At 48.7% G+C, this 15,227-nt stretch overlaps 1 protein-coding gene across 2 annotated transcripts in view; it reads left to right on the top strand.

Moving 5' to 3' along the window:
- KLF12 (KLF transcription factor 12) overlaps positions 1 to 15,227 on the top strand; it is a 1,402,590-nt gene that overhangs the window by 678,813 nt on the left and 708,550 nt on the right. For both annotated transcript variants that reach the window (XM_069639836.1, XM_069639835.1), the window contains exon 4: positions 2,191 to 2,280. In XM_069639836.1, coding sequence (XP_069495937.1) covers positions 2,191 to 2,280 — 90 coding nt within the window. The remainder of the gene's footprint in view (positions 1 to 2,190; positions 2,281 to 15,227) is intronic.

Here is a 15,227-nt window from a genome sequence, read left to right on the forward strand (position 1 = left end):
TTTCAAGAAGAAGAGAAGAATTTGTTTGGACCCTGTTGGGAGCGCCGTCCTTTCCAAAGACTTCCAGTTGTGTGGTGAAGAAAGGTTTTTCCAGGCAGATGCAAGCACTGCTCCCCAACCCTCTTCCTCAGGAACTTTGCAGAAAAACTGCTGTTGGAGCAAGACTTGGACTCTCTTCAAGCTGCACTGGCATGCTGGTTTCTAAGTGGATGTGAAGGAATGCTGAAGGTGCTAGCTGCCTCCCTTGGGCGGGAGTGATGAGAACAAGGCCCAATATGGTCCTTGATCCCCTGGATTGGGACTCACAGAACCAGAGGAAGCAAATCAGCTGGATAACTGCATTCCACAGCCTCAACCCATCATTGAACCAGAGTTGACTTCATTCAAACACATTCGACCTCCAGGTACTGCAGTGCAGCTTTTGGCATGTCTTCAAAACCACTGTTGCTGCATTCATCGAACTGACTCAATGCCTCATCGTACCAGCAGAGCACTCACCTGTTCGGCTCAAACAATACAATTGCTGTTGCAGACAAATTCAAACTACTGCCTCTTCGGACATTGCATCGGATCATCATGATCAAGGCATCAAACCTCTTTGGACATCGACTCAAACCACTGAAAGCATTTTCAACTCGACCTAGCGGTTACCACAGTCTCAAACTGACCTGACCTTCAAATATATCCTGTTGAGCCCTCTGAACTGCATAGCTTGAATACTGCCACCAAACTTGGACCAGCTTGACTCACCTCCTGGCTTGACCCACAAAGACAACATTCTGAAGCCTGGTTGGGTGCTGTTGTACTACCCAAGACCTAAGAAAGATAAGGTTGAGAGGCCCCAGCCCCATGTGTACACTTTTTGCATGTACTAAGAATAATCAATAGATTTTTTGGTAAGAGAAATACAACAGAATCAAGTCCCAGACAAATATGCCTAGATAAAATGTATAAAATGAGCTGAAAATAATTAATGATCCACGGGAATGTATTATTATGAACAGAGATAAAGAAAAGTCGCAGAAATCTAAGCAGGCCTTAACTGAGTGAACAGAAACATGATGATCAGGATCTTTTTATTTTTCATGATTACATCAGGTGGTGACCCCACTTGCCCCACCTATTTCTTTACTACTTCACCTATTCACATTTTACTATCTTGTTTTTTGTCTGTTTTATTCACTTAATTAGCCGTGAGCCAAATTGGATTTGCATAATGAAAAGGTGCACGAAAAATGGACTGAAGAAAAGACATGTCACAAAGAAAAACAGTGACAAACAAGTGGCTCCATCTAAAATCACTGTTTTCAGTAGACACAGAATATTTTCCATGTACATTATAGCTCACCAAAAAAAAACAAGAAAACACTTGCAAGTGTAAAAATAGTCTTCCCAAATGTTCCAAAGACGATGAACCTATGAGATGTATCGATTTCTCAGTTAAGGTTACTTGTAAATGTAACTTGTTTTGTTCATATATATGTACAGGCCAGTCCACTTCTGGCCACACACTAAGATTATTATATTATATAGCGAGGCATCCAGCCCTCATTTTCTACAACTCTTTCCCAAATGACTCTAAAGTCATACTAATCCCCATAGATACCACCGTTGTTTAATATTTTGTTCACTGTTTGCCTATTCGATTTGTTTGATTATTATTTTTAAAATTATTCATTTCATTCATAACAATATGCATCAAGAATGTTGTTTAACATTTTGATTAAGTAAAATTAAAACTTGTATAGTATTGTCTTATTTTCTGTTTGTATGGATTGTGTTGTTGTCTGCTGAAGTGGATATTTGTAAGACAACGTATTTTGTCACACAAATAATTCTATAGTAATATTATTATCTTGATGTTCAAATAATGAAATGCTTATTACAGTTCTTTTAACAGGAATGGCAGATATTGTTCAACTACTTTGTAGGGATAGAATTAGCACACCTAGAAAGCGTAATTATAAATGGCTTTACAATGTATGAATGTTTTCTGGAAGAATATAGGATTGCCATACTGCCCCCATATGCAAATGTTTAAAGAGTGATGAAGAATTAGAGCTCACTAACTGCTTTGAATAGATGTTTGTGCATAATATAAAAGCTGAACATTGTGCCACTTTCCTTTCTATTATTTTTCTCTCATACATCCTTTCACTTATTGAGGGTACCTCGTTTCTGTCTTTCCAGGGTATAGGTGTCTTTGAAAACAGAATGCTAATGCTTGACGGGATGCCGGCAGTCAGAGTCAAAACTGAGTTGCTGGACTCTGAACAAGGGGTAAGAAAACATTGCCAGGCCATTTCTTTTTCATGGTTTTAGGTATCAACTTTCAGGTGCTTCAGTCGACTGAATGCTTTTAGCATGAGCTGTTGTATTTTGTTTTCATTGTCACACCATTGATATACGACTAGCTGCATTTTCCTGGATAGTCATAGGACAATGAACTGTGGGGGAATGGGCTAGAAAGACCAAATAAAGCTCATTTCCAGCTGCTAGAGCCAGGTCACGTGTTTTAGTCTTCCCATGGAGGACTGGGTAAGAAGTTAAAGAGCAGGTTATGTTTTGGACAGAGTGACCCAACTGTAATTGAATTCTTGCTTAAAAGCTTCTGTGGTGAGGGCTTCCTGAAACCTCATATTCCATTTCATTGTGTCCTTTCCAAATACAAGATCAAAAATATTAAGAACCAGACACACTGTTTGAGAAAGCATGTAGGTGTTAAAAAGAAAAAGCAAGATGGTACAATATAGGTTTTGAACAAATACCTTGATGGAAAAGATTAACTCTTCAAACTACTTGATATGCTTCGTTAACATGTTTGACCAAGTGTCATGACCATTTGCACCCAGGGAAGAGCACTCCAGCCACCTGAGCCCCTTCCCCCAGTGGCGCCATCTTCATTGTGGGGAAGCAACAGGAAGACCCTCCCTGTTGCCTACCCGCATCCCCATCTTCCCCCACCCCTAGAAACAAACCTTACCCTTTTCCTGCCTCCCTTCATCCCTCCCCACTTACCTGCTGGATCAGAGCTTTGTGCTCTGGTTCCGGTGCTCCTTCTGCCAACGGCCGCTGCAATAGAAATGGAAAATGGACTAAGCCAGTTTTCCCATGGTGGCAGGCATATTTTTTTTCTGGGAGAATAGGCTCAAGCAATACACGAGGAGCCAATCTCCTGAAAAAACTATTAAACCATCTGCACCCCAGATGAACCCTGCAGTATGAATGGCTATCACTCCCTTGTTGGGGGAATTTGATCTGGCCTGCCTAGGCTGGCAGCATTTACCGGCCATGTTCACCCATCCCACGTGGGGGCGATTGCCGTATTAGTCTTTCTTCAGTCTAAAATCTCCTGTTGATATAAAAATAAAACCATGTTCTAACTTGATGCAACACACAATGTTTACTTCACATATATAGTGCTTCAAATCAGGCATGCACTACTAAGCATGACTACTTTCCCTTGCAAAGATGGCCCCCAACGTATACCAAAAGGAAATCATTCTAAAGTGGGGGAATAGAAAATGGATACAAAAGTTCACTAGCTGTCATAGGAATCATCTATGATAAACAAAGAAATGTCCACACTGCAAACAACCCAATGAAATATTTGTAATTTTCTTTATATATATATATATATATATTATCAAAGGATAAAATGCCCTCGAAAGGGCCAAGTCCAGCGGGTTGCACTCCCGAGAGCAGCTGGGAGATGGACGTCCAGTCTCAGCAAGGAAGAGGCATAACAGCAGGTCCAAGCAGCACAAAAATATCTTTATTGTTAAAGTGCAACAGAAGGGAAAACCTGGATGGCAGATGACGCGTTTCGCGGTTTTCTGACCGCTTGTTCACATAGATAGGGAATAACACAGAAGAAGGACTCCTTAAATGCTTAACAATACTCTATGGTAAAAGTGCATAGAATGTCCCCAACCACAAGAAAGTTATATTAGTGAACATTTGGCAGCCATATTATAACAGTTTAAAACACCACAGTATAATGTGTACTGTAAAAGTCAAGTACCCACCACAGTCACCAATACATTGTAAAAGTGCTGTGTAGTTTGAAATATTTGAACAAGTGTGTGGATACTACAATTACATAGACTGAGGAGGAAAAAGCAAAAAAAACGGGGGTGGCGAGAGGAGGAAAAAATAAGAATGAATGCACTGCGCTATAAATGAAGCAGTGTATCTCAAAAATCTCGTGCAATTGAGGCTGCGGCGTGATAAAATAATATGTCAATGAGTATTAACGACTGAAAATTACATCAGCCAATTAGGAACCTCCAAAATAGTGTAATACATGCTGGCAAGGCTGGCTGCCACTGGCCTCTAAAATATAAAATTAAAAATGAAATATTGATATAGAAGAAGCCTAGCCAGGAAACACCAAACATGTAAGTGTCCCGTCTGTACAAGTGACTGCACAACCACTATTAGGCAGCCATTTTCTCAACTCAGTCTTGTAATGTAGATATCACTTGCACAGTTACTAACCGTTGTAAAAGAATATTGCCTGATAGTCACCTCATATCACGTAAATACATAGACACAACATCATGTTAATCTGGATACTGATATGCATGATGGACATGGCAAGCACAGTTATACAATATAATAGCAGTATAAAGTGCATAGTGCTTAGCAGCAAAAGAAGGTGCATAGTTCTTAGCAGCAAAAAAAGGGGGGTGTCCTCTCAACAGTAATAATGATATGCATAGTGCTCTACGTCATGCATGCACTTATGTATTCGAAAATAGAATTTTTTGTATATCGTAAAACCATTCAGTTAACTTCCAGAGAACAATTAAAATAATATCACAAAAATAGTAAAATGACAAAGTATCAAAATATTAAAAAATACTCTCATCTCTGTAGAATCTGTAGTACAGAGGTCTTCAAACTGTGGGGCGCGGGCGGCCGCATCCCAGGTGGGGCGCCAGAGCCCAGCATGAAATGTGTAAAAAAAATAAATATATATATACATATATATATATATATTTTTTTTTTAGATTGGAGGAAATGGGAAGGGGCAGCTCACATGGTCAGACTGGACCATAAAACGGTCTTAGGCACCAATGAAAAAATGGCCAGCAGTTGCAAATGGATATTCAGTCCTTTAGTCACAGACTGTTTGAATAGTACCTAAGGGGTTGTTTTTTGTTCAAATGTAAACAAATTGTGATCTTTAAAGAATATGTATTCAGCAACAATGCATTTTTGGTACGGTCATCACCCTATTGCCTCACACACACATGTGTTCCCAGCGCGTCCGCTCCCGATGACCGCCATGGAAAGGGAAAACGGACTCGTTTCCCTTTCCATGGCGGCGGCCATTTTCTTGGCCGTTTCTTTTTTCTGTCCCGAAACGCCGCAGCATTTAGTACCCCGGTCACGCAAATATTGTGGGCCGGGATACTAATAGCTATATGACCCTCGCGGCGGGGGCATGACCGACTCTGGTAATGCCCCGGGGCCTTCGTTATAACTATGGGCCCTGGGGCATTACCTGAGTCGGTAATGCCCCTGCCGCTCAGGTCATATTGCTTAATTAAGCCCCCAATTCTCTTGGATGATTTGTGTATCTAATTTGAGATCCTCTCAGATCAACACAATGTCATTGGAAAAAGGGCACTGTTCTTTTGAAATGTCATCTTTTCTATGTAAATGGAAACATTTTACAACAACCTGTCTCTTAAATATGCCTTTCATAGGTGGTGATTTATAAATTCTCTGTCAGGCTAGGAAGCGTGAGCATCAATCGGTTCATAGCCCCATTGCAGTTTATTTGACTATAATTTACTAAAGGTTGCACTCCCAATGCTGGGAAACGACATCTGCTTTACACTACACACACAGCAAAGAGAAAGATAACAATGCTATTTGTTTGTATTTAAATGTAACCTCACTCGGCTTTGAATACATTGAAAATAGTATATAATTCACACTAACATGGTACCAAATCCTATCCCTATTCTGTAGGTGATAGTTTTATCAGCCACTGTGCACTGCTTACATGAAAATGCTATCAGGGTAATTCATGGAAATTTGCACAAAAGTGGTGCAAGCGGCTGGTGCACAGTGTTCCCGTGCGATAGACTGCGCCAGCCGCGTGCGATAAAATCCATTTCAGCGCACAGCGTATTCATGGATTTTAGCCTCCAAAACCAGCCGTGGCGCAGAGTGGCGCAGCGACCCTGCAGCAGCGCCAGTTACGCCCTCAAGAACGCCCTCGCGCAAGGAAAAGGCATCAAAATCCCCAATCCAGCGCAAAGGTCTGTAACAACCCAAAACCAGTTTACCGGACTGCCAAACAGCAAACGCCAAGCGGGGAACGTGTATTACGGGTTTCACGGTAACTTCCACATGCGAAAGGGCCTGTGCAAGCGGGGTACGTGTATAACTGGGGTTCGCGGGAAGTTTCACACGCGATTGGCCTGGGTACGTGTATTTCAGGGTGCGTGGGAAGTTTCACACGCGAATGGGCTGGGTACGTGTATTTCAGGGGTGCGCAGGAAGTATTACACGCGATCGGGCCTGGGGGAGCGGTGTACGTGTATCCCAGGGGTGCCCTGGAAGTTTTACACGCGATTGGGCTGGGTACGTGTATTTCAGGGGTGCGCGGGAAGTTTCACACGCAAATGGGCTGGGTACGTGTATTTCAGGGGTGCGCGGGAAGTATTACACGTGATCGGGCCTGGGGGATTGGTGTACGTGTATTCCAGGGGTGCGTGGGAAGTTTTACACGCGATCAGGCCTGGGGTAGCGGTGTACGTGTATTCCAGGGGTGCGCGGGAAGTTTTACATGCGATTGGGCTGGGTACGTGTATTTCAGGGGTGCGCGGGAAGTTTTACATGCAATCGGGCCTGGGGGAGCGGTGTACGTGTATTCCAGGGGTGCGCGGGAAGTTTTACACGCAATCGGGCCTGGGGTAGCAGTGTACGTGTATTCCAGGGGTGCGCGGGAAGTTTTACACGCGATTGGGCTGGGTACGTGTATTTCAGTGGTGCGCGAGAAGTTTTACACACGATCGGGCATGGGGGAGCGGTGTACGTGTATTCCAGGGGTGCGCAGGAAGTTTTACACGTGATTGGCCTGGGTATGTGTATTTCAGGGGTGCGCGGGAAGTTTTACACGCGATCGGGCCAGGAGGAGTGGTGTACGTGTATTCCAGGGGTGCGCGGGAAGTTCTACATGCGATTGGACTCGGTACGTGTATTTCAGGGGTGCGCATGTGTTTTCACACACGATTGGCCTGGGTATGTGTATTTTAGGGGTGCGCGGGAAGTTTTACACGCGATCGGGCCTGGGGGAGCGGTGTACGTGTATTCCAGGGGTGCTCGGGATGTTTTACACGCGATCGGGCCTGGGGGAGCGGTGTACGTGTATTCCAGGGGTGCGCAGGAAGTTTTACACGCGATTGGGCTGGGTACGTGTATTTCAGTGGTGCGCGGGAAGTTTTACACGCGATCAGGCCAGGAGGAGCGGTGTACGTGTATTCCAGGGGTGCGCGGGAAGTTCTACACGCGATTTGCCTGGGTATGTGTATTTCAGGGGTGTGCGGGTGTTTTCACACGCGACTGGCCTGGGTACGTGTATTTCAGGGGTGAGCAGGTGCTTTCACATGCGATTGGCCTGGGTATGTGTATTTCAGGGGTGTGCGGGAAGTTTTACACGCGATCGGGCCTGTTGGTGGTGGTGTACGTGTATTCCAGGGGTGCGGAGGAAGTTTTACACGCGATCGGGCCTGGGGGAGCGGTGTACGTGTATTCCAGGGGTGCGTGGGAAGTTTTACACGCGATTGGGCTGGGTACGTGTATTTCAGGGGTGCGCGGGAAGTTTTACACGCGATCGGGCCAGGAGGAGAGGTGTACGTGTATTCCAGGGGTGCGCGGGAAGTTCTACACGCGATTGGCCTGGGTACGTGTATTTCAGGGGTGCGTGGGTGTTTTCACACGCGACTGGACTGGGTACATGTTTTTCAGGGGTAAGCGGGTGTTTTCACACGCAATTGGCCTGGGTACGTGTATTTCAGGGGTGCGCGGGGACTCCTACATGTGAATTGGCAGTGTGCGTCCTCCAAGGTGTCCCCTCTACCCTCTCCACGGCACCTGCAGGCAGCCCACACCACAGTGGACTACCCTGCACCCCTGGTCATTTCCCGCAGGTAGCCCATCCACCATGTGCATGCCCCCCATCCAAGCCACATGTCACCTTGCAATATGAACACCAACTCATGTCTCCCAGCACCCCCAGCCCCCTGCAGTGCGGGGCACCTGCCAGCAGGCCCCCACTCATGTCCCACACATGTCCCCCAGCACCCCCACCAGTGCGGGGCACCCGCCAGCAGGCCCCCACTCATGTCCCACACATGTCCCCCAGCGCCCCCACCACCCAGCAGTGCGGGGCACCTGCCAGCAGGCCCCCACTCATGTCCCACACATGTTCCCCAGCGCCCCTACCCCCCAGCAGTGCGGGGCACCTGCCAGCAGGCCCCCACTCATGTCCCACACATGTCCCCCAGCACCCCCACCCCCCAGCAGTGCGGGGCACCCGCCAGCATGCCCCCACTCATGTCCCACACATGTCCCCCAGGACCCCCACCCCCCAGCAGTGCGGGGCACCTGCCAGCAGGCCCCCACTCATGTCCCACACATGTCCCCCAGCACCCCCACCCCCCAGCAGTCCGGGGCACCTGCCAGCAGGCCCCCACTCATGTTCCACATATGTCCCCCAGCACCCCCACCACCCAGCAGTGCGGGGCACCTGCCTGCAGTTCCCCACTCATGTACCCCCCAACATAACAACATGACCCACAATCATGGCCCTCATGTCCACCCAAATCCAACCGCACGCCACCCCTGGCCAAATAACCAACCAAGTCTAACATACACCCCACATTGAAATGGCCATTACATGAAACAACCCAAATGGCATGTATGTACATCAACACATGTCTGTCACACACACACAATGGGGGCCAGTGAATGTGAAAAGCCACATCGTGACATGCATTAAACCAATGAGAGAATACCACACATTGAACCAAGGAAAAATATGTATTGAACAAAAAATGCAGTGAACCAAATAAAAACACCAAACAATGGACATAAGGAATGAAATGCTGAATGACAGAAAATCATCAAAAAATGAAATCTGAATCCAAAAAAGAACACAGAGCAAAATGACTCCAAACTCTCACTGCAACAAAGCAAATCCAAACTGCAAGAAAAAAGTAAAATCCATTGCTCCATGGTCAAATAAAATTCCAAATGCCGAAAAATACACAGTCCAACTATTTACAAGGATGAAATCCTGGGTCCATGAGCCCAACAGTTGAAATGAAACCTACCAAAATACACTAACTAATGAAGAACTATATACAAACATGTGGGGACTTGTCCAAGCACCCCAAAATAAATGAAATCCAAAATGAAACCTAACACTAACTAACTAACTAACTATATACAATGGCGGCGGGCATGTCCAACGGCTCACTGGTTGATGTCATGGGCCAGGGCATCATCGAACTCCTGTTCAATGGCTTGGAGGTGGGCATGTTCACTGGCCCCGAGGTCTCGCAGGGATAATGCAGTGTCCAGCTCCAACTCCCTGCGAATACCCTCGAGGCACTCAGCCCGCCTCAGCGCCCTCCGCATGGAGTTCTCCGCCCTGACCATTGTGAGCCGTTCCTCCCCCTCCTGCCGCCGCTCCGCACCTATCTGCTGGCCCAACCGCTCCCACACGGAAGACACTCCAATTCCAGGGTTCTCCTGCCCTCCGGCCGATGCCTGCCCCTCTGATGTTGATGGCCCCGAGCCATGATGCCTCCCACGTCGAGCCTGCCGCTGCCTCCGACGCCACTGCCTCTGCCAGCACGACGGCTTCCAGGCTGATGGAATCCACCGATGCCGTCGTGCACGTGCCCTGCCAGATGATGCTGTCACATCCTCCATCTGCTGGGGTCCAGTTGCTGGTGTGTCCGCCCCTGCTGGACCTCCGACTCCCGACTGTGGCAGGGATGGGATCCCCACCGAGCTGGCTGCGTTGGTCGGGGCAGGTCCACAGGGGGCCCTGGTGGCATCTGGCCCGGAAGACGGCATGGAGAACGACTGACACCCAGCCTCCACAGAGGAGGAGAGGGTCGCCAGAGTGGCCGACACATGTACGAAACCCCTGACCATGGTCGCTCCCAACTGGGCCACGTTGGCACGGTGCTCTTCATGATGACGTGCGTGCTCCCCCCGGGAAGCACGCACCTCATCACGAATGACACCCGTGCGCAACGAGACACCAATCAGGACCTTCTCCATACGGCTGAGGGTCCCCTTGTCCGCAGGTAGAGGAGTGTCAGATGACATGGACATCCCCCCTACCTGCAGACGGGCCTGGGATGGGGCATCCCTGCTGGTGCATGGTGGTGCTGTCACAGTGTCAGGGACAGTGACATGCACAGGCCCCTCCGCGGCGACCTGTGCTGCCTCCTGCCCCTGGACTGCATCACTTGCACCAGCAGGGATACCCCGCCAGGCCCCATGCGCGGCTCAGTAGCGGCCGCCTCCTCCTCTGTGGAAACCACCAACCTGGATGGCTCCACACGATCTTCCGCCGTTGCAAGCCCCTGTGGGGGCTCACCCACCCCTTCCGCTGCAGTCGTGGGGGCATCCCCGCCGCTTGGCTCCACAGCGCCGTCTCCGCCCTCTTCTTCACTTGCCGCTGTGTAGAGGGAGACATAGAACACAAGCATCAGGGTACTGTACAATGGTCCCCTAGACAGGAAGCAATAGCAGATGAGTGGCACTGTCAAACATCACTTCCATCATGTCCCTCCACAACGCATGAGTCAGTGCAGGCAAAACACATGCAGTAACAGGCATGGCACATGCTATGGACATTAGCATACATGTCCAAGGGACTCTTGAAACATACAATGTTGGTTTGAAACTCACATGCATCATGGGTCATGCCTATCACATGCACACACTTCACCGTAGTTTCATCCATCTGGACTCGTACACCCCAGACACAGTGGATACAAGGATGACTAGGCTGCATCCGTGAATCTGAACATTGTCACAGACATGTGTCATGCATCCATGCCATTTACAAGTCACAGACACGCAGGTCAGACACACAGACATGGACACCATACATGTACATGGCATCAGCACCCATCCTTCACCCCCACCCATGTCCAGGAACAGAGACTGGCATGCTTTCATGTGTCCATTCCGCATAGATCTCCCCATGTTGCATTTGAACACATGCACCAATCATGTGGTTCACACATTACTGGCCTCACATGCATGACCATGATGTCCCTGCACACACACATAGGTACATGGCCTATGTCACACATACAGGCAAGTATCAGACAACCAGCACACTGCAACATGCCCTGTCTCACACAGCAATGCTTGGCCACTTACCGCTCATCTCCGGACGGGTCTGCCCCTCAAGGATCTGGGCGTGGAGCGCTGGGCGTACGCGTTCTAGGACCCTCAGCTGGATGGTACTCATGGTGCCCCAGCCCCCCTCCACGAGGCTCCGGGCCTTCATGAGGGTCCTGGACCTCAAGTCCTCCCAGCGCTTCTTCACTTGCTTGATGGTGCGGGTTGCCACCCCCTCCGCGTTGATGGCAACCACAAAGTCATCCCAGATCCTGTCCCGTCCATCCTTGTTGGCGCGGGATGATCCGAATAGGGCATCATAATGCCCCAGGACTTGCTCCACCAGGACACCAACATCGGTGGCAGTGAAGCTGGTGGCCCTCTGCCGCTCTGGCTGGGGGTTGCCAGTGGTCTCGGATGGTGTTTGCCCCGACATGGCAACCCCCGAGGCAGGCGTGGGTGGGCAACTGGGTCCTGGGGCTGGGCTGTGGAGCGATGGTATCCCAGTCGGGAGTCTTCTGTTCCAGCAGGGGTGGACACAGCAACTGGACCCCTGCAGATGGCTGATGTGCAGGCACCAAATGGCAGGGCACGGTGGCAGCAGGCAGGCAGGCAGGCAGCAGCAGATGGCTCGTGGGAGGCTGCTCAGGGCTCTGGGGGGCAGTAATTCGGCCTTTTGGCCAGGAGTGTGGTCTTCCGTGTGTTTATGCGTGGCCAGCTTGATACGGAGTGATTTGGCACGTGAAAATTCAGCACGTCAGCGTGTAATTCGAGGAAAGGTCCTTAGCACGTAAGCACGTCAGCACGAATACGCGATTTCATTGGACCAAAGGCCCATAGCGCGTAAGCACCTCTGTGACGTATCGTGCACGGGCGTTGCCCTGGCAGGGCTTGAAGATCCCACGTGGATTTCCATTGCTCTGTACGTGCTTTTCATGGGGTGTAGTGCGTGTGTTTTGCAGGTGTTGGGGTTCACACGCTATTACTTCACAGAGGGTGGGTGTTGGCTGCGCGTTCGTCTACACGCAAGGCAGACGGTGAGTGGTACCCTGCTCCCCCAGGCCCGATCGCGTGTAAAACCACCTGCGAGCCCCTGAAATACACGTACCCAGGCCAATCGCATGTGAAACTTCTCGCGCACCCCAGGAATACACGCACCCCACTCGCACAAGGCCTATCATGTTTGAAACTTCTCGCGCACCCCTGAAATACACGTACCCAGGCCAATCACGTGTGAAACCACCCGCGAGCCCATGAAATACACGTACCCCACTTCCCCAGGCCCGATCGCGTGTGAAAACACCTGCACACCCCTGAAATACACATACCCCGCTCCCCCAGGCCCGATCGCATGTGAAGACACCTGTGCACCCCTGAAATACACGTACCCCACTCCCCCAGGCCCGATGACACCTGCGCACCCCTGAAATACACGTACCCCGCTCCCACAGGCACGATCGCGTGTGAAACTTCACGCGAACCCCAGGAATACACGCACCCCACTCGCACAGGGCCTGTCGCGTTTGAAAATTCTCACGCACCCCTGAAATACATGTACCCAGGCCAATCGCGTGTAAAACTTCTCGCGCACCCCTGAAATACACGTACCCAGGACAATCGCGTGTGAGACTTCCCGCGAGCCCCTGAAATACACATACCCCACTCCCCCAGGCCCGATCGCGTCTAAAACTTCCCGCGCACCTACGAAATACACACACATGCTATTATTCACACAGCGGGTGTCCGTGTTTGTCGCGTACCCCTTTGCACGTCATTTGTCCTAGACGGCCAAAGTATGGCACATTCATCAGAGCTGTATATACGTGCTTTTTGTTAGCGCACATTTTGACGCACATTTTTTTCATGCACAGGGACGCTACCGCCTGCTTTCGTTTGGCGGACGTGTATGGGCCTGTGCGCGTCTTTGCCCGTGCGCTAGTTTGCCCTATTCGATTCCATTAATACATGTTGTAGGCGAGCGTGTGGGCGTTCTGCGCACTTGCCTCCTGTACTTCCCCGTGACGCCCACATTTTCACGAGTTGTTCCCCATTCCGCGTGTCACGCCCTGTGTTCCGCCTACTTTTGTTATGTGCGCCGCGCTATGTGCGCTTTCGCTGTGGCCTTAGCGCACACCGTTAGATGACCTGTGCGCCGGCGTGCGCCGCACACTTTTTCAGCGCACATCCCTGATTTTACTCGCGCACGGACTTCCATGAATCGATGTGCGATGGTTTCCCTGCGATATTCGCAATTACACTGCGATTTTCGCTCTTTCACTGCGAATCACACGTTTTTGCACGCTTGCGCCGAAATTTTCGGCGCACCTTAATTCCATGAATCGGCCTGTAAGTGTTCTACAGTGAGTTTGATTTCACTGGGCTTTACATATAGTGAAAACGCACTGTTGCATTTCACACTAAACTATTTAAGCATTATTTTTCGAATGAGGCCTCCCCAGTGACATCCCCTCCCAAATGCACCCACTGCTGGGACTTAGAAGAGAAATGGTTCTAGAGGGCCTATGTCTAATTGCATTGGGTATAGTCATACTCACTTTTGAATAATTCTTTGAGGCACAGTATGGACCCTCAGGGTTCTCAAATAATCTCCATGTCGACAAGTCATTTGAGATAATTCCGTTCTTTTTTCCCTCGCCTACAAAAGCAAGTCTGCCTCAGGTACAGTGTTATCATTGATAATGCCCAATCACCTCTCAGCATTCATCCATTTGGAACAGGCGTTCCCTTTTCTGCATCCTTCACCATCCCAGAGCTCTTCTCATTTCTTTGTGTTCAACATATCCGGTCTAAACAGCATATTACAACTTACACACGGTTACTGTTTTTCATTTCTTCTTGCTTAAAATACAAAGGTGCTCCATTTCAAACAAACACACCAAATGTCAGCTTATAAAATGAAATGAGGATTTGCTTTGCAAGTTCAGTTACATTTAAAGTACCTTTCAATACTGTAAACTAAGTTTTATTCTGTACTTGGCAACATTTCTCATATGCGTATCTTCATAATGAGAGTTTTTAGGTTCTGATATGCACTTCCTTTTATTCGTGTTTAGAAGGAAGTAGAACGTTTTTATTTAGAAAATAGGCTTTCTTGCCTTTTTGACTTAAAATTCGGGAAAGTTCCCAGTGTGTGGCAAAATCCATGTCACATGCTGGGCACTGTCCCTCAGATGATCAGGTTAACTAATGCATCCCACAGGTGAATGCTTTTTGTGGTAGGTAAAGAAAAGCACAAGATGTGCATTAAGCAAGGCACCATCACTGCGCCTCTGGCTTTAGATTCGCCCAATCCCTATTTTCCTTAACAATTCGGCAGAGAGGATAGCTCAGGGGCAATGTGTTTGTCTTAGAAGCAAGACAGTGCAGAGCAACGCAGGTTCGCATCCACGGCCCATTCTCAGAGACTGGACTCCACTGTTAAGTGTGTTATAAAAGATTAATTAATTCACCTGGGATGCAGTTGCTAAATGGAGGTGCATTCTATTGGAATCCAGCAATTTTTTTGCCTTCGCGTCAATTACATGTCGGCATAAAACAAAAGACAGAGGAGGAAAGCATGGCAGAGATCTAAACTCTTTGTTCCCACTCTCCATCTATTAAGCACTTGAAAATGAGGCTGACCGGTATATGAATGCATCACTCCTTATTTTATGCCTTAATTTCCTGCACCGTCTCATGCAACAAATGACCCTCTATTTGTTTATCTTTAGGAAGGTTGTCCCCTCAACACTGAGGAGTATTAAATAGAAACATCCCCTCTGATCCCTTGTTGTTTGTGCATGGGCTTTACTACATTTCCGCCCGCAATGGCA

The sequence above is a fragment of the Ambystoma mexicanum genome, chromosome 7q, assembly GCF_040938575.1.
Source record: "Ambystoma mexicanum isolate Mex_15411 chromosome 7q, UKY_AmexF1_1, whole genome shotgun sequence".
NCBI lineage: Eukaryota > Metazoa > Chordata > Amphibia > Caudata > Ambystomatidae > Ambystoma > Ambystoma mexicanum.